The following is a 26,959-nucleotide window of genomic DNA, read 5'->3' as shown; positions in this document are numbered from 1 at the left end:
TATAGGGTGGAGTTTGGGTTTTTGAAAAATAATTGCAGTAAATAGATATTAATTTGGCTAAAAATTTTTAGAATTGGTGGCTGATATTGTATCCTATAGCACAGAGCAGATTTGTTGCATAATTAGAGGGTGTTTACTGTCCCTTTAAAGCGACAGTCTAGTCATAATTAAACTTTAATGATTCAGATAGGACATGCAATTTTAAACAACTTTCCAATTGACTTTTGTCATCAAAGTTGCTTTGCTTTCTTTGCATTCTAGGTAGGCTCATATGCTAATTTCTAAACCCTTGTCTCAGTGTATTTTGACAGTTTTTCTCAGCTAGAGTGAAAAATAAAAAATATATATTAAAAATAATAATACAAAATTCCATTAAGGGCCAAATCTAAATTAAAAATGGAGGAGTCCATTACATTTCTAATGCATATAATAAAGTTTTAAAGTTGGCAGGTCTGTTATATGAAACATACCCAATGTCAGCCACACCGAGGTGCAATTCATGTTAAAGACTCATGGGAGAAGATTTCCATATCTTACGACTAGATTACGAGTTGTGCATTAGGGTAAAAAAGCAGCGCTAAAAGGTCCTAACGCTGCTTTTTTACGATCGCTGCTATTACAAGTCTTGAAGGTTTAGTGTCACCGCACACTTCTTTGACCTTACCGCAAAACGACTTACGTAAACTTTGTAAAGTCTTTTTTCTATGGGACTTCCATAGCGCAGGTATTACTAGTCTGTCCTGGGAGGCCAAAAAGTGAGCGGTACATCCTCTTCAAAATTTTAACCCCTAATCTGCTGCTCCGGAGACCGCCTACATTATATGTATTAACCCCTAATCTGCTGCCCCCAACATCGCCGACGCCTAGATTATATTTATAACCCCTAATCTGCCTTCCCCAATGTCGCCACAAACCTACCTACATTTATTAGCCCCTAATCTGCCGCCCCAAACGTCACCGCAACTATATTAAAGTTATTAACCCCTAAACCTAAGTCTAACCCTAAACCTTACACCCACTAACTTAATATAATTTAAATAAATATAAATAAAATTACTATCATTAACTACATTATTCCTATTTAAAACTAAATACTTACCTATAAAATAAACCCTAAGATAGCTACAATATAACTAACTAGTTACATTGTATCTATCTTAGGGTTTATTTTTATTTTACAGGCAAGTTTGTATTTATTTTAACTAGGTAGAATAGTTATTAAATAGTTATTAACTATTTAATAACTATTCTACCTAGCTAAAATAAAGACAAATTTACCTGTAAAATAAAACCTAACCTAAGTTACACTAACACCTAACACTACAATATAATTAAATAAATTAACTAAATTAAATACAATTACCTAAATTAAATTAAATTAGCTAAAGTACAACCCCCCCCCCACTAAATTACTGAAAATAATAAACAAATTACAGATATTTAAACTAATTACACCTAATCTAATAGCCCTATTAAAATAAAAAAAGCCCCCTCAAAATAAAAAAACCCTAGCCTAAACTAAACTACCAATAGCCCTTAAAAGGGCCTTTTGCAGGGCATTGCCCCAAAATCAGCTCTTTTACCTGTAAAAAAAAAATACAAACAACCCCCCAACGGTAAAACCCACCACCCACACAACCAACCCCCCAAATAAAATACTAGCTAAAAAAACCTAAGCTCCCCATTGCCCTGAAAAGGGCACTTGGATGGGCTTTGCCCTTAAAAGGGCAGTTAGCTCTATTGCAAGCCCAAAGTCCCAACCTAAAAATAAAACCCACCCAATACACCCTTAAAAAAACCTAACACTAACCCCCTGAAGATCGACCTTAACGGGAGAACGTCTTCATCCAAGCTGGGCCGAAGTCCTCAACGAAGCCGGGAGAAGTCTTCATCCAAGCCGGGCGCAGAGGTCCTCCAGGCGGGCTGAAGTCTTAATCCAGATGGCATCTTCTATCTTCATCCATCCGCGCAGAGCGGGTCCACCTTCAAGACATCCGACGCGGAGCATCCTCTTCTTCCGACGACTAAAGCTGAATGAAGGTACCTTTAAGTGACGTCATCCAAGATGGCGTCCCTTAGATTCCGATTGGCTGATAGAATTCTATCAGCTAATCGGAATTAAGGTAGAGAAAATCCTATTGGCTGATGCAATGAGCCAATAGGATTGAAGTTCAATCCTATTGGCTGATCCAATCAGCCAATAGGATTGAGCTTGCATTCTATTGGCTGATTGGAACAGCCAATAGGATTTTTTTCTACCTTAATTCCGATTGGCTGATAGAATTCTATCAGTCAATCGGAATCTAAGGGACGCTATCTTGGATGACGTCACTTAAAGGTACCTTCATTCAGCTGAGTCGTCGGAAGAAGAGGATGCTTTAATGTCTATTGTGCTGTGGAGTATTGGATTTCATATTTGTGGGCTGGAGGTCGCCAGCTTGTCCACGGTGCATCATATACCAGGAGGTTATACCCCTTGCCGGTCTCTATTTGTATTGCGGTAGTTTAGTTTAGGCTATGGTTTTTTTTTTTGGGGGGGGGCTTTTTTATTTTAATAGGGCTATTAGATTAGGTGTAAATTGTTTAAATATCTGTAATTTGTTTATTATTTTTCAGTAATTTTAGTGTTTGTTTTTTTTGTACTTTAGCTAATTTAATTTAGGTTAATTGTATTTAATTTAGTTAATTTATATTAATTATATTGTAGTGTTAGGTTGTTAGTGTAACTTAGGTTAGATTTTATTTTACAGGCAAATTTGTCTTTATTTTAGCTAGGTAGTTATTAAATAGTTAATAACTATTTAATAACTATTCTACCTAGTTAAAATAAATGCAAACTTGCCTGTAAAATAAAAATAACCCCTGGGATAGCTACAGTGTAACTATTAGTTATATTATATTAGTTAACTATTAGTTATATTGTAACTAGCTTAGGGTTTATTTTATAGGTTAGTATTTAGTTTTAAATAGGAATAATGTAGTTAATGATAGTAATTTTATTTAGATTTATTTAAATTATATTTAAGTTAGTGGGTGTTAGGTTTATGGTTAGATTTAGGATTAGGGGTTAATAACTTTAATATAGTGGCGGCGACGGGGGCGGCAGATTAGGGGTTAATAAATGTAGGTAGGTGGCGGCGATGTTAGGGACGGCAGATTAGGGGTTAATAATATTTAACTGTTTGCGAGGCAGGAGTGCGGCGGTTTAGGGGTTAATATGTTTATTATAGTGGCAGCGACGTTGGGGGCGGCAGATTAGGGGTTAAAAAGTGTAGGTAGGTTGCGGCGACATTGGGGGCGGCATATTAGGGGTTAATAAATATAATGTAGGTGTCGGCGATGTTGGGGGCAGCAGATTAGGGGTTCATAACTATAATGTAGGTGGCGGCAGTGTCCAGAGCAGCAGATTAGGGGTTAATGAGAATAATGTAGGTGTCGGCGATGTCGGGGGCGGCAGATTAGGGGTTAATAAGTCTAAGATTAGGGGTGTTTAGACTCGGGGTTCATGTTAGGGTGTTAGGTGTAGACATAACTTTTATTTCCCCATAGGAATCAATGGGGCTGCGTTACTGAGTTTTACGCTGTTTTTTGGCAGGTGTTAGACTTTTTCTCAGCCGGCTCTCCCCGTTGATTCCTATGGGGAAATCGTGCACGAGCACGTACGACCAGCTAACCGCTGACTTAAGCAGCGCTGGTATTGGAGTGCGGTAAGGAGCAAAATTTTGCTCAACGCTCACTTCTTGTCTTTTAACGACGGGTTTCTGAAAGCTCGTAATACCAGCGCTGCAGGTAAGTGAGCGGTGAGCAAAAACTGCTCGTTAGCACCGCACAGCCTCTAACGCAAAACTCGTAATCTAGGTGTTAGTTTTTATTCCTATTTGTAGACATTTTCCTGATTGTGAAAAAAGCTGTGTAAACAAATAAGAATTAAGCAAATAATCCTGTTAGCTGTGGGAAAACTATTTTCCCTTACGGAAAGCTTGGGAATTAAAATGGGGAATGTTTTGCGTTTAGCTTGAGGTTAGGAAACAATGTAAATAATGATAAGACATTACTTTCTTCTAAGCAGTTTTTCTTTAAAGTATAATTCAGCAAAACTCTATTATTAATCTTTAATTACAAAACTGGAAGAGCAAACCATTTATACAGTGATACAGCATTTAAGATTCTAATTCTTAAAATACTTTTTTAGGATACAAAAATAAATAAAACTACAATTCATCAAAATAAACTACCAACCTCTTAATAAGCTATTCTGAGAGAATAAAAACTAGTTATAAATTACACTTTCCTAAATGTAAGGATTGTTTATTTTTATAATAGACATTTAGGGGGCCGAATTATCAAGCTCCGAATGGAGCTTCATGCCCCTGTTTCAGCGCGAGCCTTCAGGCTCGCCGGAAACAGCAGTTATGAAGCAGCGGTCTAAAGACCGCTGCTCCATAACTGGTTCGCTGCCTCTGAGGCTGCGGTCTGCAATCCGCCCCAATCCTATATGATGTCGGCATTCAGCGATGTCTGTCGGACATGAAACGCTACAGCATATCATGTTGGACAGACATTGATAAATTGGCCCCATTGCTGTTGGTTTTAGAGATGATGAACATTAAGGAGCTATTAAACAGTCTGTTTCATTGTTGTAACAAAAAGTACTAAGCAGTGGGTTATACTTAAAGGGATACTAAACCAAAAAAAACATTTATTTTTTTTAATTATTCAGAAAGAGCATGCAATTTTAAGCCACTTTCTAATTTACTCTAATTTACCTATTTTAGGTTTGGCCCCCTGGATAGTGCTTGCTTATTGGTGTCTAAATGTAGCCACCAATCAGCAAGCGTTACCCAGCCCAGGTTCTGAACCAAAAACAGTCCGTCTCCTAAGCTTTATATTCCTGCTTTTCAAATAAAAATAGTAAGAGAACGAAGAAAATTGTTAATAGGAGTATCTTAGAAAGTTGTTTAAAATTGCATGCTCTGGCATCTACTTATCAAAGCGTCGACTTTCTTGCATTCGACCGCACCAATACGCTCGCCTAACATCGCCTAACATCGCTGCTGCGGACCTGAATACGTTCTCCAAAGCCCTGCACACCTAAATAAAGTTATTAACCCCTATAACGCCGCTCCTGGAGCCCACCGCACCTAAATAAAGTTATTAACCCCTAAACCGCCGCTCCCGGAGACAACCGCAACTCTAATAAATGTATTAACCCCTAAACCGCCGCTCCCGGAGCCCACCGCCACCTACATTATACATATTAACCCCTAATCTTCCACCCCCTATACCGCCGCCACCTACATAAAGTTATTAACCCCTATCCTGCCGCTCCCGGACCCCGCCGCAACTAAATGAAGTGTTTAACCCCTAAACCCGCCGCTCCTGAGCCCACCGCCACCTACGTTATATTTATTAACTCCTAATCTGCCCCCCTACACCGCCACCACTATATTAAATGGATTAACCCCTAAACCTAAGTCTAACACTAACCCTAACACCCCCTAACTTAAATATAATTTAAATAAATCAAAATAAATGATTCCTATTTAAAACTAAATATTTACCTATAAAATAAACCCTAAGATATCTACAATATAACTAATAGTTACATTGTAGATATTTTAGGATTTATTTTTATTTTACAGGCAACTTTGTATTTATTTTAACTAGCTAAAATAGTTATTAAATAGTTATTAACTATTTAATAACTACCTAGTTAAAATAAATACAAAAGTACCTGTAAAATAAAACCTAACCTAAGTTACGATTACACCTAACACTACACTATAATTAAATTAATTACCTTCATTAACTACAATTAACTACAATTAAATAAAAATAAATAAAATTATCTAAAGTACAAAAAACCCCCCGCTAAATTACAGAAAATAATAAATAATTACAAGATTTTTAAACTAATTACACCTAATCTAATCCCCCTAACAAAATAAAAAAGCCCCCCAAAATAAAAAAAGCCCTACCCTATACTAAATTTACAAATAGCCCTTAAAAGGGCTTTTTGCGGGGCATTGCCCCAAAGTAATCAGCTCTTTTACCTGAAAAAAAAGTACAATACCTACCCCAACATTAAAACAAAGCCGAGCGTACCTGGTAGTTATTTGATAACTAGCAAAAGTAGTCAGATAGTGCCGAACTTGCGTTCGGAACATCAGTAGTGACGTAAGCATCGATCTGTGTCGGACTGAGTCCGGCGGATCGTATGTTACGTCACTAAATTCTACTTTTGCCGGTCTGTAGGGTTTGATAACTAAGGCGAATCAGGCTCGCCACAAATACGCTGTGGAATTCCAGCGTATTTGCGGTTGACGGCTTGATAAATACATGCCTCTATCTGAATCATTAAATATTTTTTTTTTTTGTTTAGTATCCCTTTAAGTATAACCCACTGCTTAGTACTTTTTTGTAATGTCTGCTTGCTTATCTAGCTGTAGGAAAGGGCTACATTGAAATTTTTTTTTTATTTTTTTTTAACACAATCTGTTTCTTTTTATGTTAACGTTAATTTAAGATTTTTTTATCACTGTTTTTTTATCCCTTTAAATAGTAAGAGGACATTCAGGATGAGACGCTAGAAAGGCAGTTGGTTACATGTGTGAGTAAGGAAGAGGATATGTTTGGAGCAGAGGTAGACTTGGGTGGCAGATGACGCTGAAACAAAATTTACAGTAATTAAGGAAACAAGAGATGTTGAGTAGACTGAAAAAAGGAGACCTAGAAATGAGCCTTGAGGCACCAACAAAAAGCTTGTTTCCATTGAGCTATAAATGGTTTTACACAAGGACGCAAAATGAAAACAATGCTATCGGAAGCCATAGCGCTTATCGATAGTTTCCAATAGCATGTTTCCCCCCCTCCTATTAGCAGCAACAGGATATCTGGCTGCCTAAAAAATTATGCGTCCCATAGTAAATAATAGAAGCCAAAAAGCGCAAATTTACCCCTGGTTTCTATTGAATGTGCAAACAGGTAAAACACTATTGGAAGCTGTTGATAAGATCTCAATCATTGCAGCATGCGGAACTAGGAAAAATATGCTTTTTAAGGCCTGCTTTACATTGAGATCTTAAAGTTTGAAAACAATGTGTAACAAACAGCAAACTGCTTTCCTGTCTGAGCACGCATCTTCTCAGTGTTAAATAGAGTGCTGTTGTTCAATTGTAACAAACTGGAATCAATTGTTGAGAGACTAAGCTCACCACAGGCCCCTACTGGTGCACTGAATGCTAACAAAACAGTGTTTCAACAGAGGCCAGGGGTAAGAGCGCAATGAGACTAAACTTAGTAGCTGAACTCTCTCTAGTACTTTAATCAGCTTCTACAAAAAAAACAACTAAGTACTAGAAAGTAACTAAGTTTATAAATTTGAATATCATAGAAAGACATACCTTTGTATAAGTTTATTCTCGCCATCCAGACAATTGCAGCTTGCATAAATTACTTAATGCAGATCTTCTAATAGCAGAGGTATCCAGGGTAAAGGTAAACTAAGTCAGACAGTCCAGGCAAGGGGGTATATTTATTAATGTGCGAGCGGACATGATACGATGTAGCGTATCATGTCCGTTGCACATCGATAAATGCCGAGAACATAAGCTGTCGGCATTTATCATTGCACCAGCAGTTCTTGTGAACTTCTGGTGCAATACCGCCTCCTGCAGATTCGCGGCCAATCGGCCACTAGCAGGGGGTGTCAATCAACCCGATCGAATATATTTAGTGCTGCCCCAGGCAGGTTGGAGTTATGTTCTTTATTATATTTCAATATGTCCTTTATATAAATATGTAATTAAGCACATAACTCCAAATTGACTTATTCCTGGGGTAGTATTAAATATTACATATAAAAATAAATTTCACACTAAATTAAAAACAAAAACAAATGGCTGATCTTAATAGATCTTTGATAATTTATTAGTTGACCAAATTACTTTACTTGTCTCAAAAAACATAAACTCCTAACACTGCAACTAACTACTATGTCTTTCCCTCTCTAGCCAATCTAAGGTTGTGTTACCATAGCAACAAACTTGTTATGGTGTGGTTTTTGAGAAATTTGATGTTGGATAGTTTTAAAATGGATGGTTCTAAAATGAAGCTGGAATCTACTTTTAGCTGTCATTAACTTCAGTATCTTAGGGCTCCATTTTCAACGACTCAATTGAAACAAGCCCAAAGATAGTAATAAAGGAGGAAGTGCTAAAGAATACACTAAAGGTGTAGAGCAGTAGGAAGAAAACCACCATAGAGCTTTGTCACAAATGCCCGTGTATAGGAGGATTTGAAGCAGTAGTAGATGGTCAATTGTATAAAAGTCTGCAGATAGAACTCTCCCTCCTCCTACTTCTCACACCAAACTTCACAGAAGCATTATGTAATTGGATCAGCAACAGCTTGCTAATTCCCTCAAACCTCTCCTCTCATCCTTCTCCTGACAATCTGGCCCCTCTTACCATAGCTTGGAAATCACACACTCATCCTCAGCCCTGGCATACTCCTCTGACACAGTACCTACGCAAATGTTCCCGTACTGCTAAGCGGCACTGGAGAAAATCTCGGAGTTCAGATGATTTTCTTCATTACAAATTCATCTTGAACTCTTACTATTCTGCCCTTAATCTCTATAAGCAACATTACTTCTCTACTCTTATCTCTAATCTTTCTTCAAACCCAAAATGTCTGTTCTCCACTTTCAATACTCTTCTTCGCCCACCCTCACCTCCTGATACAACTTCTCTGTCAGCTCAAGACTTTGCCAGCCACTTCAATAACACAATTGACTCCATCAGAAACTAAATCAGCTCTCAACATAATTTCATTCTTTCACCCCCTCATACGCTCGCAATCAACCACAACCCACATAGCCATAAACTTAGCTCTTTCTCCCCTGTTACCGAGGAAGACGTTTCGGCACTTATACTGCGCTCTCACCTCATTACCTGTCCTCTTGACCCTATCCCCTCACAGCTACTCCCCTCCCTCTCTTCTACCCTTACCCCTTTACTCACACACATTTTCAACCTCTCCCTCAGCACTGGTCACAGCTCTCCGCAAAAACCCTTGCCTTGATCCAACCTCCCCCTCCAACTACCACCCCATTTCCCTCCTCCCTCTTGCCTCAAAGCTTCTCGAAAAACTAGTATATGCCCGCCTATCCCATTTCCTTACATTAAACTCCCTCCTTGACCCACTGCAATCTGGATTTCATCCCCATCACTCCACAGAGACAGCAATCATTAAGGTTACCAACTACCTACTTACAGCAAAATCAAAAGGCCTTCACTCTGCTTATCCTCCTTGATCTGTCCACAGCCTTTGATACTGTTGACCACCCTCTTTTGCTCCAAACCTTCCAATCCTTCGGCATCTGTGACACCGCCCTTTCATGGTTCTCTTCCTACCTGTCAAACCATACCTTTAGTGTAGTCTTCTCTGGGGCCCCCTCTGCACTGTCACCACTTTCTGTTGGGGTACCGCAAGGCTCTTTCCTCGGTCCCCTACTCTTCTCAATCTACACGTCATCATTAGGTTCCCTATTAAAGTCCCACAGTTTCCAATATCATTTGTATGCCGACGACACCCAAATCTACTTCTCTGCACCAGACCTATCCCCTTCATTGATAACCCGTGTCACTAACTGTCTTGCTCACATCTCTTCCTGGATGTCCTTTCACTACCTCAAGATAAATTTCTCCAAAACTGAGCTCCTTATTTTGCCCCTTCTTTCAAAATCTCCACCCCCAATCTCTCTATAACTGTTGACAACTCCATCATTACCCCTACACCACATGCCTGATGTCTCGGGGTCACATTTGACTCAGATCTTTCCTTCACTCCTCACATTCAGTCCTTGGCTAAAGCCTGCCACTTCCACCTTAAAAACATCTCTAAAATTAGACATTTCCTTACACAAGACATGACTAAGATTTTAATCCACTCTCTCATCCTTTCCCACCTCAATTACTGCAACTCTGTCCTCTCTGGTCTCCCCAGCTGCCGCCTAGCTCCTTTACAAAACATATTGAATGCCTCTGCCAGGCTCATCTTCCTTACACGTCACTCTTCATCTGCTGCACCTCTCTGCCAATCCCTTCACTGGCTTCATCTTGCCTCTAGGATTAAACACAAAAGTCTCACTCTGACATACAAAGCCCACAACTGCACTGCTGCACCTATATCTCAGACCTTGTCTCCAGATACTCTCCCTCCCGTCCCCTTCGCTCTGCTCATGACCTCCTACTCTCTTCCTCTCTTGTTACCTCATCACACTCCCAATTACAGGACTTCTCCAGACTGGCTCCCATCTTGTGGAACTCTCTGCCTCGCTCCACAAGACTCTCCCCTAGTTTTGAAAGCTTCAAGCGCTTCCTAAAGACTCTATTGTTCAGGGATGCATACAACCTACACTAACATTTCTTTATACCAGTTCCTCTCCTCCATTGCTATCCCCTGAACCCCCTTAACATGTATGCCTAAGAGTCCAGCTGTTTGTAGATCACATTCTTAAGAGCTGACTACAACAGTGCGACTCTTGGCAGGGCCCTCTACCCAGAGAATTTATGAAAAGAACACCATGAAATGTAGGTCTTCCAAACTCGATAATAAATCTTTCTAGAGACAGATTTACAAGCTTGTAACATAGTATTAATCACTGAGTCAGAGAAACCTCTATGACTTAGTACTAAGCGTTCAATTTTCATACCTTTAAATTTAATGATTTGAGATCCTGATGGAAAAACGGACCTTGAGACAGTAGGTCCGGCCTTAACGGAAGTGGCCAAGGTTGGCAACTGGACATCCGAACAAGATCCGCATACCAAAACCTGTGTGGCCATGCTGGAGCCACCAGCAACACAAACGATTGTTCCATGATGATTTTGGATATCACTCTTGGAAGAAGAACTAGAGGCGGGAAAATGTAAGCAGAATGATAACACCAAGTAAGTGTCAGCGCATCCACTGCTTCCGCCTAAACATCCCTGGACCTGGACAGGTATCTGGGAAGTTTCTTGTTTAGATGAGAGGCCATGAGATCTATCTCTGGAAGACCCCACATCTGAACAATCAGAGAAAACACATCTGGATGGAGAGACCACTCCCCTGGATGTAAAGTCTGACGGCTGAGATAATCCGCCTCCCAATTGTCTACACCTGGGATATGCACCGCAGAGATTAGACAGGAGCTGGATTCCACCCAAGCAAGTATCCGAGATACTTTTTTCATAGCTTGGGGACTGTGAGTCCCACCCTGATGATTGACATATGCCACAGTTGTGATATTGTCTGTCTGAAAGCAAATGAACGGTTCTCTCTTCAACAGAGGCCAAAACTGAAGAGCTCTGAGAATTGCACAGAGTTCTAAAATATTGATTGGTAATCTCACCTCTTGAGATTTCCAAACCCCTTGTGCTGTCAGAGATCCCCAAACAGCTCCCCAACCTGAAAGACTTGCGTCTGTAGTGATCACAGTCCAGGTTGGCTGAACAAAGGAAGCCCCTTGAACTAAATGCTGGTGATTGAACCACCACGTCAGAGAGTGTTGAACATTGGGATTTAAGGATATTAACTATGATATCTTTGTATAATCCCTGCACCATTGATTCAGCATACAAAGCTGGAGAGGTCTCATGTGAAAACGAGCAAAAGGAATCGCGTCCGATGCTGCAGTCATGAGGCCTAAAACTTCCATGCACATAGCCACTGAAGGGAATGACTGAGACTGAAGGTGCCGACAGGCTGCAAACCAATTTCAGACGTCTCTTGTCTGTTAGAGACAGAGTCATGGACACTGAATCTATCTGGAAACCTAAAAAGGTGACCCTTGTCTGAGGAATCAAGAAACTTTTTGGTAAATTGATCCTCCAACCATGTTTTTGAAGAAACAACACAAGTTGATTCGTGTGAGATTCTGCAGAACGTAAAGACTGAGCTAGTACCAAGATATCGTCCAAATAAGGAAACACCGCAATACCCTGCTCTCTGATTACAGAGAGTAGGGCACCTAGAACCTTTGAAAAGATTATTGGAGCTGTTGCTAGGCCAAATGGAAGAGCAACAAATTGGTAATGCTTGTATAGAAAAGAGAATCTCAGGAACTGATAATGTTCTGGATGAATCGGAATATGAAGGTATGCATCCTGCAAGTCTATTGTAGACATATAATGTCCTTGCTGAACAAAAGGCAGAATAGTCCTTATAGTCACCATCTTGAAAGTTGGTACTCTTACATAACGATTCAAAATTTTCAGATCCAGAACTGGTCTGAATGAATTTTCCTTCTGAATAAAACCCCAGACCTTGTTCCTGAAAAGGAACCGGCATGATTACCCCTGAAGACTCCAGGTCTGAAACACACTTCAGGAAAGCCTGAGCTTTTACTGGATTTACTGGGATACGTGAGAGAAAAAATCTTTTCACAGGAGGTCTTACTCTGAATCCTATTCGATACCCTTGAGAGACAATGCTCTGAATCCATTGATTTTGGACAGAATTTATCCAAAAATCCTTGAAAAACCTTAATCTACCCCCTACCAGCTGAGCTGGAATGAGGGACGCACCTTCATGCGGACTTAGGGACTGACTTTGGTTTTTTAAAAGGCTTGGATTTATTCCAATTTGAGGAAGGCTTCCAATTGGAAACAGATTCCTTGGGGGAAGGATTAGATTTTTGTTCCTTATTTTGACGAAAGGAACGAAAACGGTTAGAAGCCTTAGATTTACCCTTAGGTTTTATATCCTGAGGCAGAAAACCCCCTTTCCTCCAGTAACAGTTGAAATAATAGAATCCAACTGAGAACCAAATAAATTATTACCTTGGAAAGAAAGCGATAATAATCTAGACTTAGATGTCATATCTGCATTCCAAGATTTAAGCCATAAAGCTCTTCTAGCTAAAATAGCTAAAGCCATGGATCTAACATCAATTTTGATAATATAAAAAATGGCATCACAAATAAAATGATTAGCATGTTGCAGTAAGCAAACAATGCTAGATATGTCAGAATCCAATTCTTGTTGTGCTAAATACTCCAACCAAAACGTTGATGCAGCCGCAACATCAGCCAAAGAAATTGCAGGCCTGAGAAGATGACCTGAATATAAATAGGCTTTCCTTAGATAGGATTCAAGTTTCCTATCTAAAGGATCTTTAAAAGAAGTACTATCTTCCATAGGAATAGTGGTAGGTTTAGCAAAAGTAGAAATAGCCCCATCAACTTTGGGGATCTTTTCCCAAAACTCTATAGAAATTGCTGGAAAGGATACAATTTTTTAAACCTTGAAGAAGGAATAAAAGGAGTACCTGGCTTATTCCATTCCTTAGGAATCATATCAGAAATAGCATCAGGAATAGGAAAAACCTCTGGAGTAACCACAGGAGGTTTAAAAACAGCATTTAAACGTTTACTAGTCTTAATGTCAAGAGGACTAGCTTCCTCAATATCCAAAGTAATTAACACTTCTTTTAACAAAGAATGAATATACTCTATTTTAAACAAATAAGTAGATTTGTCAGTGTCAATATCTGAGGAGGGATCTTCTGAATCAGATAGATCCTCATCAGAGGAGGATAAATCATTATGTTGTCGGTCATTTGAAATTTCATCAACTTTATGAGAAGTTTTAAAGGACCTTTTACGTTTAATAGAAGGCGGAAATGCAGACAAAGCCTTCTGAATAGAACCAGTAACAAATTCTTTAAAATTCATAGGTATATCATGTACATTAGAAGTTGAAGGAACTGCAACTGGCAATGTACTATTACTGATGGATACATTCTCTGCATGTAAAAGTTTATCATGACAACTATTACAAATGACATTTGGAGATATAATTTCCATAATCTTACAACAAATGCACTTAGCTTTGGTAGAACCGATGTCAGGCAGCAAAGTTCCAACAGATACTTATGAGGCAGGATCAGATTGAGACATCTTGCAAAATGTAAAAGAAAAAACAACATATAAAGCAAAATTATCAATTTCCTTATATGACAGTTTCAGGAATGGGAAAAAATGCAAACAGCATAGCCCTCTGACATAGAAAAAGGCAAGAGGCAAACAGCAATGGGGTATAAAACAAATGAAAAATTTAGCACCAAGTATGACGCACAACGTAAGTGAAAAATTTTTTGGCGCCAACAATATCCGGAAATGACAGACTTGCGTCACTAACGATGCAACCGGGTAAGGCTTCCTCATCAAGTACAATGCTGGAAATGACGAACTTGCATCAACAGAAGTGCTTTTCACGCAAAAAAAAATTTGCAATAAAGTCTAGCATTTGGCACACCCGCGGGCCTAATGCTGCCCGCAATTTTGTAAGAAAAAAGTAGTCAATTTGAAAAAAAGACTAAACCCCAGGTAAGAAAAAAATATTTCTTAATATGTTTATTTCCCAAATATGAAACTGACAGTCTGCACAAGGAAATACATGAACCTGACTCATGGCAAATATAAGTACAATACATATATTTAGAACTTTATATAAATGCATAAAGTGCCAGACCATAGCTGGGGTGTCTTAAGTAATAAAAAACATACTTACCAAAAAAGACACTCATCCACATATAGCAGATAGCCAAACCAGTACTGAAACAGTTATCAGTAGAGGTAATGGTATATGAGAGTATATCGTCGATCTGAAAAGGGAGGTAGGAGATGAATCTCTACGACCGATAACAGACAACCTATGAAATAGACCCCCGTTAGGAAAATCATTGCATTCAATAGGTGATACTCTCTTCACGTCCCTCTGACATTCGTTGTACTCTGAGAGGAATCGGGCTTCAAAAAAGCTGAGAAGTGCATGTCAACTTAGAAATCTTAGTACAAACTTACTTCACCACCTCTATAGGAGGCAAAGTTTGTAAAACTGAATTATGGGTGTGGTGAGGGGTGTATTTATAGGCATTTTGAGGTTTGGGAGACTTTGCCCCTCCTGGTAGGATTGTATATCCCATACGTCACTAACTCATGGACTCTTGCCAATTACATGAAAGAACTATATATATATATATATATATATATACATGTCTATATACTGTACTTCTGCTGTCGGCATTTAGCAATGTCAGGCGGACATGTTTCGCTACAGTGAATCATGTCCGCCAGACATTTGATAAATTGACCCCTATGTGTGTAAGCCAGAAAACACAGTGGGGGACTTTAAGAATGTCTGGGATAATCATAAGGCTATCCTATGAACTAGATACAGTTATACTTTTAGGAAATATTGGGCAGATTGTTCTTATCTGCCATCAAAAGCTATGTTTCTAGAAATGAAAATATTTATTTACTTGTGGTCTTATGGAAAATTTTCAAGCAAACATGCTGAGAGGAAGTAAATTCAAGAAAGCAGGTCATCATCTATAGGATTCACAAATATAAAAAGGCATTTATTGATATTATATTGTGCCTATTATACAACCAATCTACTATAACTTTCTTTACAGTTGATCACATCATGACATCTGTTTTATTATTTACTGTAACATATTCTTCAACTGGAATTGTGATAGATTTCTTGATAGCTAATAATTATACTAATTGTAAGCATTCCTAACATTACTCTTTATAATACAGACCCCAGACTGAAGATGCCTGGGTTTTTGCAAAGCCAAACACAATTCAAGCAGTTGGTGTGATGTCTTTTGGTAAGTTGATTTATATATAATAAATAGTATACTGAACAATCTTAAGTATTATGAATAAAGAACAATTGTAATACATGTTTAATTCATGCGAAAAAAATAATAAAAAAAATCTGTTACTTCTAATTATACGCATGACCTATATGGCACCATATTTACTTTTTTTTTACTCATTGGAGAGTAAGCTGTTATATACTTATGTTGATATAGAAGTGAGAAGATTAACCCCTAAGGACCGGGCATTTCAGACTAAAACTTCCCCAAAACACCAGAGCATTTTTAGCATTTTTGTCATCACTACATTTCAATAGAAATAGAGCCTTTTTTATATTTACCTATCAAAACTATATATTTTTTTTAGTAGACAACCCAAAGTATTGATCTAGGACCATTTTGGTATATTTCATGCCACCATTTCACCGCCAAATGCGATAAAAAAAATTGTTGACTTTTTCACAAACTTTAGGTTTCTCACTGAAATTATTTACAAACAGCTTGTGCAATCAAGGCACAAATGGTAGTAAAAGCTTCTCTGGGATCCCCTTTGTTCAGAAATAGCAGGCATATATGGCTTTGCCATTGCTTTTTGGTAATTAGAAGGCAGTTAATTGCAGCTGCGCACCACATTTTTATTATTCCCAGCAGTAAAGAGGTTAATCAGGTAGTTTGTAAGGTTAAAGGGCCATAAAACAGGTTGAGATAAAAAGGGCTAATTAATTTAAAATAGTTTGCATAAAAAAATTGTTTCAAAATTAAAAGTATTTTAAAATAATTTTCAAAAATAAGCAAAATTAATTACATAGCTAAACTGCCTGGAGCACCACTCGTATCAGTGTTTAGACACAGGCATTGTATTTCAACTAAGTTCACATCTTCTAGGCATGCTCTAGCAGATAATCCCTATTCACTTTTGCATGCTACCAAAAGAACAATAAACATAGATACAGCCATAAAAGGAATTTTGTGGGGAAAGTTAGAGCTTTACAATTCAGAAACTAAAATGAAAGGGTTAATGGCGAGGCACTGCAGTATAAATTTGCAGGTAAAGTAATTAAAGTACATATTATTATATCTTGTCTCTATCCCAACTTGTTTTATGTCGCTTTAATTTTAGCTTTAGTGTAGAGATTATCCTCCCACCTGATACTTCCCACCACCTAATCCCTAATTGATCCCTCTCAAACAGCTCTCTTCCCTCCCCCACCCTCCAATTGTCACCCCCATCTTAAGTTTTAAGTACCCCCTCCCCCTCCCAGATTGTTTCCCACCCTCTACCCCACTTTCCATTTCCACTATAGGAACCCCCTCTCCCTGCTTCCCCATCCTCCCCCTCCCTCCTTCCCACTTACTGCCGCTCTACACTTTTCTTTTTCCGTAGCGTAGCGGTCACGCCCCTCCCACCCACCTCCATCCTTATCCTCCCACCCACCAATGATCGGCACCACTGCTGTCCGGTAACTCTGCAACTCTATGGACATGCAGAAATAGCACAATTTTGCGAGATTGCGGCAGAGAGAAGCCGAGGACTGCATCGCTGTACAGGGAACGACACTGTTCCTTAAGGGTTTAATGACCACAGGGTACGGAGCTGGTCGTTAAGGGGCTAAAATACCAAGTAATATTTATCAAGGCTACAAAGTAGTAAAAAATTACAGGCTCTGTGTATAATTGACACACAAGAGATGAATATGTAAGAAGGTGTAAAGACATAAAGAGACCTCATATACAATTGCTAATTTAACAACACAAAAGCTTAGATGAGATACTGAAAAACTGTTAAAATACTTTTATCATAAATTATATTGGAGGGTATTTTGTACCTTGTTGATGACTGATGTCAGAATAAATCCCCTTCTTTAATTTTAACTTAATAACTTTGCCACAGTCAATATGCGGTAATCCACTACAGTATCCTTGAAACTCTTCACAATAAATGTTACCCCCTCAGAGCTCCCTAAATACAATTATTAATGTAAAGGGATATGAAACCCAACATTTTTCTTTCATGGTTCAGATAGAGCATGCAATTTTAAACAAGTGTCTAATTTTCTTCTATCATCAATTTTTCTTGTTATCTTGGTATCTTTTGGTGAAAATCAGGGACGTAAGTTCAGGAGTCTGCCCATTTCTGAAGCAATATATAGCGGCAGGTTTGCAAGAATTTTATCCATTTTCAAGAGCACTAGATTGGAGCACTATTTCCCTGCCATGTAGTTCTCCAGATGCCTATCTAGGTAGCTCTTCAAAACAGTATATTATAGGAACAAAGCAAATTTGATAATTGTAGTAAATTGAAATTGAAAACTTATTTAAAATGATATGCTCTGTTGGAATGACAAAAGAAAATGTTTGGGTTTTCATATTCCTTTAAGTAACCCCCTCAGAAGGGACACTGAACCCAAATTTTTAATTTAGTGATTCAGATAGATCATGAAATTTTAAGCAATTTTCTAATTTACTACTATTATCAAATTTTCTTCAATCTCTTAGTATCTTTATTTGAAATGCAAGAATGTAAGTTTAGATGCCGGACCCTTTTCGGTGAACAAGCTGGGTTGTCCTTGCTGATTGGTGGATAAATTCATGAATATGCTTTGAGAGATGTATATAGGTTTTGAGTATTAGCTACTGACGCCTTGGGAATCCTGCTACACTCTAAATAGTTCTGAAGTACTTTATTGTTGAGGTAAATAAGTAGCTCTAGCAGGTAGAGCTTTTATAGTGGGCCATTGGAAGATTAACGAGATGCCAGACTGTATAGTAAAGTCTACCATGTCATTATATAGTTTTAGATTAGTTTGAGGTATAAGTGGATTGTGAGATACACCAAATAAGACATGACATTGTCCCTTCAAAAACAAATGAGAGTAGACAGCCTCAAGACTCGTGGATGACCTACTTGTAAATAAATATGGTAATGTGAAGGGACTTATACATTTTCAATAGTAGTGTAAATTCCTCACAAACTATCTAGGGCCACTTTTGGACCCCTAAAAGCGTGAATGACCTAGAGGAGGAAATCTGGTATCTGAGGTGACCACTCTTAAATCTTAGAATAGTATGGATAATATGTTGGGTATGGATTGGCATATTATACAAGGTGCAGGTACGTCTATGTAGTAGCTTGGAGAGAGCAATTGAGTAATAAGAGGGATAATAATACAGATGGAAAATGTACTAGATGGCGTAGACAAATGTAATGATACATATACTGTAGATAGCTCATGAAAGAGAATAGCTAGGCTGTCAAAAAACTTTTAATAAAGGGGGCATCTGATATCAAATAGGTTTGGTGACTGATAAATGTAGTATTCCTCCCAGGATAGTAATATAAATGTCACCTCATTTAATGAACAGCTTATAGCTGGGGCTATGTGGGGAATATGGTGTAAGAGAGATTCTCATATGGGAGCTAAAACATATTGCTGTAGTTTAATTGGAGTTTCACAGCCATCAAATATAGTGAATATATAAAGTGCTAAAAGATATAATATACCTATAGAAAAACTGGTTTGTAAAATATATGAACATACAAGCTATTAAACACTGTGTAGACTGTATTAAACATATTGGCAATAGCTAAATAATCTTGACATATGTGTACTCCACTCAAATGCTTATAAACAAAACCCCAACTCAGTAGAGTAGTGGTTATATGAGAATTTCTACAGGGAGATCTATCCGGTTTTGACGCCTTCATTAAATTAGCTCACTAATAGACACCTATGATATAAAATGGAAGTCAATTTAGTTATATATATATAGCATACAGCAGATATATTTTGCATTTTGTATAGTTGCCTAATCTTAAATATTTAGGGGATATCACTTATGAAAAAGGAACTAGGCTGACAGAAGTCTTTTAATAAAGGGGCGTCCAAACCAGAATGGGTATGGTTGCTATTAAATTTAGTAATCCGCCTATTAGAAAGATATGTTGTAAGAAAGATTCTCATTTTGGAGCTAATACATATTGCTGGAATGTAACTAGAGTTTCACATACATCAAACATAATGATTATATAAAGTACTGGAAAACAGAGTATACATGCAGAAAAAACTTTTTTTGTAAAATATAAGAATAAATAAGCAATTAAACACTGTGTACTCATGTTACCTGGCTAGGACTGCTCATTTTATAGTATATCCACCCGACTGTAAAATCATGCCATAATGACCTAGTATAACACCTCCCGCCGGCACCAGCAGATGATTACAGGCAGTGGACACACACAGTGTCACTGTCTATAACAATCAGGCATCTGCCTTCATTATTATTATTATTATTATCGGTTATTTGTAGAGCGCCAACAGATTCCACAGCGCTTCATGTAAAACCAAAGCACAATTTGTGCTCTATTTCCATATGCAGATAAATGCCTGCAGCTCAGGAACAGCCAAAGCAATGGGCTTCTCAATGCCTGCATCTGCTTAGCTCCACAGTTGTCTCCGCCCCCCATAGTATTTTTTTAATGTATTTCTTAATAAAAATGTTTTTCTGTAGTGTAGGGAACCCCCCTCACCCTCCACTCTCCAAGAAATTATTCCTACGGACCCCCCAACCACTGTAATTACCCTCTTCTGTACCATAGGATACCCTCCCTCATCAAATCCTGTAACTGGAGTGTAGGGAACCCTCCCCTTTCTCCCCTCCCTCCCCTCCCTCCCACAATGCACCATCTACCCGCCTCCTTCCTTCCATCCCACACCACCCATGTCATCATCGCAAGCCGATACAGACACTGACACACAGTGTCACTGTCTGTATTGAAGATCTGCCTTCATATGGTAAAAAAGGAATGTTTGGTTCTTCCTTATGAAGGCAGATGCTTTCTGCCTCTGGCTGCAGTCTTCACTTTCAAAGCTGACTGAAGGAACTGCAGCATGAGCCAGAAGGTTGAACATACTTCTTACATCAACATGGTATTCTATCCAAAGTACTCTGTGATGTAGTACCTACATACAAATGGCTTAAGGGGTTAATCAAGAAACTCTATGTATGTTAGTAAAAACTTTTAAGTGTTGGTTGTTTTTATTTATTAGTGAGAGTATTGCATAATTCTTGTCCACACTTAGTGGTATCTGTTTTCACAGACCCTGTGGCATCTAGAACAGTGGTTTTCAAAGTGTGAGGCTGGCCGCCCCAGGGGGGGCGCAAGAGCATATAAGGGAAGGCGCGGGAGCAGTGTCACCTCTCACTATCCTATGAAAATTAGAAGCAGCAGCTGACTTTGCAAAAGATAGAACAGTTTTAAAGAGCTGACAGTGATAGCTGCCATGTTGTGGTGGAATAAGGCAAAGGGCAGGATGTAGGTGGAAGAAAGGCAATGAGGTCGAAATCGCTAAGGCACTGCATTGTGTTTATTATCTTGATCAGTAATTTGCATATAACACAGGAGTAACAAAGTGCAAATTGAAATGTGAGTGAAGAAGTCTTTTGGTTGAGCAAAATCAGCTCAGAGTGGTGTGTGTTTGGATGGAGACGTCTTTATGATAAGTGTTAAACAATATGAATGCAATTTGTATATGGGCATCATGGGTACACTGGGCATGTTTGATCAATTATGTTTCTCAAACTTTTAATATTTGAAAAATATTTTTATTTTAATTAATTAAGAAAACCTAATTTTTTGTTTTGGTGAGATATTCATCTACATTCAAGAAGAACAGTGTGTGATATTAATATCCATAAGAAAAAAGTGACTGCAACTTATCTAATATTCCATAAAAGAATTTTAACCTTTCTTAACACTGTAAATCATGAACCCGCTAAGTGGCGAGGTTTTAAAGATAGTCCACAGTTGCAGAATTCCTTGTACAAACCGTTGTTACAAAAACCCACTTTATAGACAATGATTTTGAAACCCTTTTCTATAACTGTATAAAGATCACTTTTAAACAAAGTAGAGTGAATGGAAAATACTTAAAGGGACGCTGAACTTAAAAAAAAATCTTTCATAATTCAGATAAAGCATACAATTTAAAAAAAAAAACTTTCCATTTTACTTCTATCTAATTTGCATTGTTTCTTGGTATCCTTTGTTGAAAAGTATACCTAGGTAGGCTCAGGTGGGGGGAGCTATCTGGTGATTGGTGTCTGCACATATAGATCTCGTCATTAGCTTGCTGATGTGTTTAGCTAGCTCTCAGTAGTGCATTACTGCTTCTTCAATAAAGGATACAGAGAAAATGAAGCAAAATTAATATCTGAAGTAAATTTGAAAATTGTTTAAAATTGTATGGGTTTCATGTCCCTTTAACTTCTGGGGGCATATTTATCAAGCTCCATATGGAGCTTGATGGCCTTTGTTTCGGCTCGCCGGAAACAGAAGTTATGAAGCAGCGGTCTAACTTGTCCGCCTGCTCTGAGGCCGCAGACATAAATCAACCCGATCAAATACGATCAGGTTGATTGACACCCCCTACTAGCGGCCAATTGGGCGCGAATCTGCAGTGGCGGCATTGCACCAGCAGTTCACAAGAACTGCTGGTGCAATGGTAAATGCCGACAGCGTATGCTGTCGGCACTTATCGATGTGCAGCGGACATGATACGCTACTTCGTATTATGTCCGCTTGCACATTAATAAATAGGCCCCCATGTCCCAGCTATGCAGTTGCCAAGAAAATGTCATTACTAAAGTCGAGAATACTGTACTTTCGAATCAGAAATATGCAGGTATGAAATAAAAAAAAAGATATTAAGAGTGTAATTACTAAATACCATTTCTTGATGTTGCAGTCATGATTTCCATATCCTGGTATTTCCTACAGATTTTGTTAGCTGTAAGGGATATCACATATCTGTCTATTAAATACATATATTTTTGTATGTCCTACTTTTATGATAATATCCTGAGGTAAATAATATCTGGGACATTGTGCGTTAAGATGTTTTCTTCTTTTTAGTTAAAAAGAGAATTCCCTTGAGACACTAAAGTGGACATACAAAATTTCAGTAAATTCTGGTGAATATCTAAAAACAAGCTTCAGTAATTTTTATTGATTATAGCCAATTAATTTCCTTTACTGGACTGAGTTTATTGCCAGACCCAGACTCCTGTTATAAACCTGTTTGGTGGTTTATGGTCAGCAGGTATGAAACAATGCACATCCCTAACAGCATTCCAGACACTCTAGGATATCTCAGGATATGTTTTAATCATTTATTGGGTGACCAAATATAATAGACATGTCATGTTCGGTATCAAATGGTTCCACAACATGTCATCAACAGTATAATGTTACTTAAAGGGATAGCGTACACTATTATTTTCTCCCTTTTAATTTGTTCCCAGTTTTCCATTTTACCTACTGGAGTGTATTAAATTGTATACAAATATACCCTTCACCTTTATTTTCTTAATTGAAATTGCTGCTTTTGCCGATGCTATCCCCACCTATACTAAAAATTTCTGAACTTAAGTTCTGGTTACAAAAAAACACGTAAATAGGAAGATTTAATCTACGTCATGCGGTATGAAGCCCGTTGTCTTGGCTGTTCCTGAGCTGCAGGCATCTATCTGCATGTGGAAATAGAGCACAAATGGTGCTTTGTTTTTATAAGAAGGCAGATGCCTGATCATTATAGACAGTGACACTGTGTGTCCACTGCCTGTAATCATCTGCAGGTGCCGGCGGGAGGTGTGGGCGGGAAGGCGGGACCCTATCTACAGAAAACAATGATTGGGAGGGATGGGGTGGGACCCTACATGATGGAACATTATGTTGAAGGTAGAGGGAGGGATCAAGCATTACATGGCAATAACAATATATAGGGGGAGGGAAGAGAGAAACCCTACACTATGAAACAAGAGGTTTGTAAGGAGAGGGGCCACACGACACATGGGCTAAAATGTAACAAAATAAAAAATAAAGTAATGATTCCTGCCTGACAACTCCCCAGTTGCAATTTCGCTTCAAGTCAGGATAATCTCTCTGTGGCAGAAAATCTTTTCTGAAAGCTATTGACAACCCATCACTAAACCAACAGTTATATATATATATATATATATATATATATATATATATATATATATATATATATATATATATATATATTGTATATATTTTTATATAATTATATTTTAATATGTACACAAAATATAAAAAAAACCCACAATTTTCAGAACAAAATGGCTTTTTTCAGGCAAGAGTCAGTATTTAGTGTGACCTCCCTTGGCACTAAACACATCTTGAACTCTTTTGGGGAGACTGTCCTGAAGTTTTCTGAAGTAATCTTCTGGTATATTATACCAGGCTTCTTTCAGCACTTCCCAGAGTTCTTCTTTAGATTTAGGTAGTCTTTTATTTCTTTCTCTGTCCAGGTGATCAAATACTGCCTCTATAATATTCAGGTCTGGACTCTGTGAAGGCCAGTCCATGACTGTCAGTGTTTTATCAGCTGTTTTTCTCTCCAAATATGATTTCACTGCATTAGCAGTGTGCTTGGGATCATTATCATGCTGAAAAATAAAACAATTCCCAATCAAGTGCTTTCCAGAATGAATGGCATGATGAATTAAATCCTGTCTGTATTTTTCAGTATTCATGATCCCATCAATTCGGACAATATCGCCAACACCACTAGTAGAAATGCAGCACCAAACCAGGACAGACTCTCCACCATGTTTCACTGAAGGCCGTAAAGCACTCATTCTTCCATCTCTCTCCAACTCTTCTTCTCACATATTGTCGACGATTGAACCCAAAAATTTCAAACTTGGATTTTTCACTCCATAATTCTTTCTTCCACTGATCTTCATTCCAATCTTTGTGAGCTTTAGCATAGCTTAGCCTTTTCACCCTGTTCCACTTCTGAAAATGTGGTTTCTTGGCTGCTACTCTTCCACAAAGACTATTCTTGATCAAGTGCTTCAGACTGTAGAAGGGTCAACTTGGCATCCCAACGAAGCTGCCAGATGCTGAGCCAGGTCCTTGCTGGACTTCTTCCGGTCTCTCAAAGAAAAAACTCGTAGAAACTTCTCATCAGATTATGAAGGTTTTCTAGGCCTTTCAGTCCTTTTTTGTTTTTGACCTCTCCTTATTCTTCAAATTTCTTAACAGCTGGAATACCACATCTTGAGTATCCTGTTTGTTTGTTGGTTTCCATTTGAGAGTGGCCTTGCTAAGGCAAAAGTATGATTTTATGTCTGTCAAATTATGTAATCTTTGGCATTTTGAATGGAATGATGTGATTGAAAGTTTGTCTTATTAGCAAGCTTCCAATGAATTAAACTCATACCACATGTGTATGTAATGCTTAAGCATGTCTTGCACAAAACTGGTGAAATAGACCTTTTTCACAGCAGTCATTTTGACATGAAATAGTAGGACAAATACAGGTGTTAGTAATGACATTAATTAAGATTTCATTAAATTTAGGTTTATGAGAGCCAGGTTCCTCCTATTGCTCAGGCATCAGGGAAGGTCACATTAAATACTTGCCACTTTAGCCTATGGAAACTATTTTTCTGATTTTTTTCTGTTTTTAAAACTGTATACAAATATTCTGTATTTTCTGGTTATATTCTAATAAAGAGACTGAGAAATAATTATATATGGTCATTATTCCATTTCTAAAACAACAAATCTAATTGTGGCCTTAGACTTTTGCAAAGTACTGTGTATATATATATTTATATATAGCTCTATACTGAGCATACCATAGATTTCATGACTTGGAATTATTTTAGGGAGAGAGCGCAGACATAATCTGTACTATATTATACTACAAGATTTGGGGTTTTCTTCCAGCAAGATACATACTATAGATATGGCAAAATGGCATAAAGATTTTATAATGTTGAGGAGGCATACGCAATTGTAAATGATACAGACTCTAATATTGACCCCTCTGAATCAGAATACCATCCAAATTCAGACAGCGAGGAAACAAATGACACTAATGACAAGCCCCATATGCCCCCCCCCCCCCTCCCCACACACACACACACAAAAAACAAAGACCCAATCTCCACAAGAGCAATTTGAAGAGTCTCAAGGTGGAATCCCCCTCATTTTTATAGCCCGGAAATTCCTGAGTTTACTAAGTCTGATGTATCATTGTAGTCAAATCAGAAGACTTTTTCAAAATATTTTTGTCAGATGCTATATTAGAAGAAATGGCTTCAAAAACTAGTCTTTATGCAGAGCAGTGCTTGGCCCAGAAATCACCTAAAGATTTTTTTAAAAAAACTATAATTAATAATAATTAATAATAAATTCATAATTGGATCCCCACAAAAACTGCAGAATTAAAAAAATGTTGGGGGCTCACTCTTACTATGGACATCATACATAAGTCAAGCATAAATTGTATTGGTCTACCCACCCTGTATTTTCCCAGCAGTAATGCCCAGAGCATGACATAAAAGCTTACACAGTTTCCTCCACTTTACGAATAACACCCAAGCCCTAACTTTGACTGACCTAAATTATGATAGATTTTATAAAATAAGACCAATAATTGATTATTTTACCAAACTATACCCCATCTAAAAATATTTGTATTGAGGAATCCCTAATGCTTTTTAAAGGTAGTGTACAATTTAAACAATATATCCCCTCCAAAAGAGAATGTTATGGTATTAAATTGTATGAACTGTGTGAGAGTTCCACAGGCTACATACAAAATTGTAAAGTATATGAAGGTAAAGACTGCCATCTTTATCCATCTGGCTGCCCACGTTACTTTATCACAATTGAGAAAATTGTCTGGGACCTTATTAATTCCTTGTTACAATATGGGTACCATCTTTATGTTGATAATTATTATACTTGTATCCCCTTTTCAAAATTTTATATAGCTTGGACAACGTAGCCTGTGGGTCAATTAGAAAAAATAATTAAGGTTTCCCAAGAAACAAAAGGCAGGAGAAACAGCTGTGTTAAGGGGTGAAGAACTCCTAGCAGTTAAAAGTGACAGAAAAGCAGTATATATGCTAACAACTATGCACAATGAGGGAACCAATGCCGTTACTTCCAGAGCTAAAAGGAGACAAATGCAAAAAAAAACAGTTTGAATTGTAGAGTACAACAAATACATGGGTAAAGTAGATCTCTGACCAGATAATGAAGCCTTTTCTTGCCGCAAGAAAAAACAAAATCTGGTATAAAATGTTTGCTGTCCATATGATTCAAATGGCACTTTTAAATTTGTATATTTTGTACAAAACCTCTGCATCTAGCAAAAAGCTCTCTTTCCTAGATTACCAAATAGAGGTGATTACAAGCCTTTTATTTCAAAATACAAATATGCCCCAAAACCTTCAAAGGGAAAACATAGCAAGACTAAG

The 26,959-nt window shown here is 37.9% G+C and overlaps 1 protein-coding gene across 1 annotated transcript in view; it reads left to right on the top strand.

Annotated features, from left to right (window-relative positions):
* Window positions 1-26,959, top strand: part of SLC38A11 (solute carrier family 38 member 11) — a 285,424-nt gene that overhangs the window by 116,904 nt on the left and 141,561 nt on the right. Inside the window, exon 8 of the mRNA XM_053712811.1 lies at window positions 15,597-15,667. Within this exon, the coding sequence (XP_053568786.1) occupies window positions 15,597-15,667 (71 nt within the window). The remainder of the gene's footprint in view (window positions 1-15,596; window positions 15,668-26,959) is intronic.

The sequence above is a fragment of the Bombina bombina genome, chromosome 1 (genome assembly GCF_027579735.1).
Source record: "Bombina bombina isolate aBomBom1 chromosome 1, aBomBom1.pri, whole genome shotgun sequence".
Lineage (NCBI taxonomy): Eukaryota > Metazoa > Chordata > Amphibia > Anura > Bombinatoridae > Bombina > Bombina bombina.
Note: the sequence above shows the minus strand (reverse complement) of the source record. Positions and strands in the feature narration are given on the sequence as shown.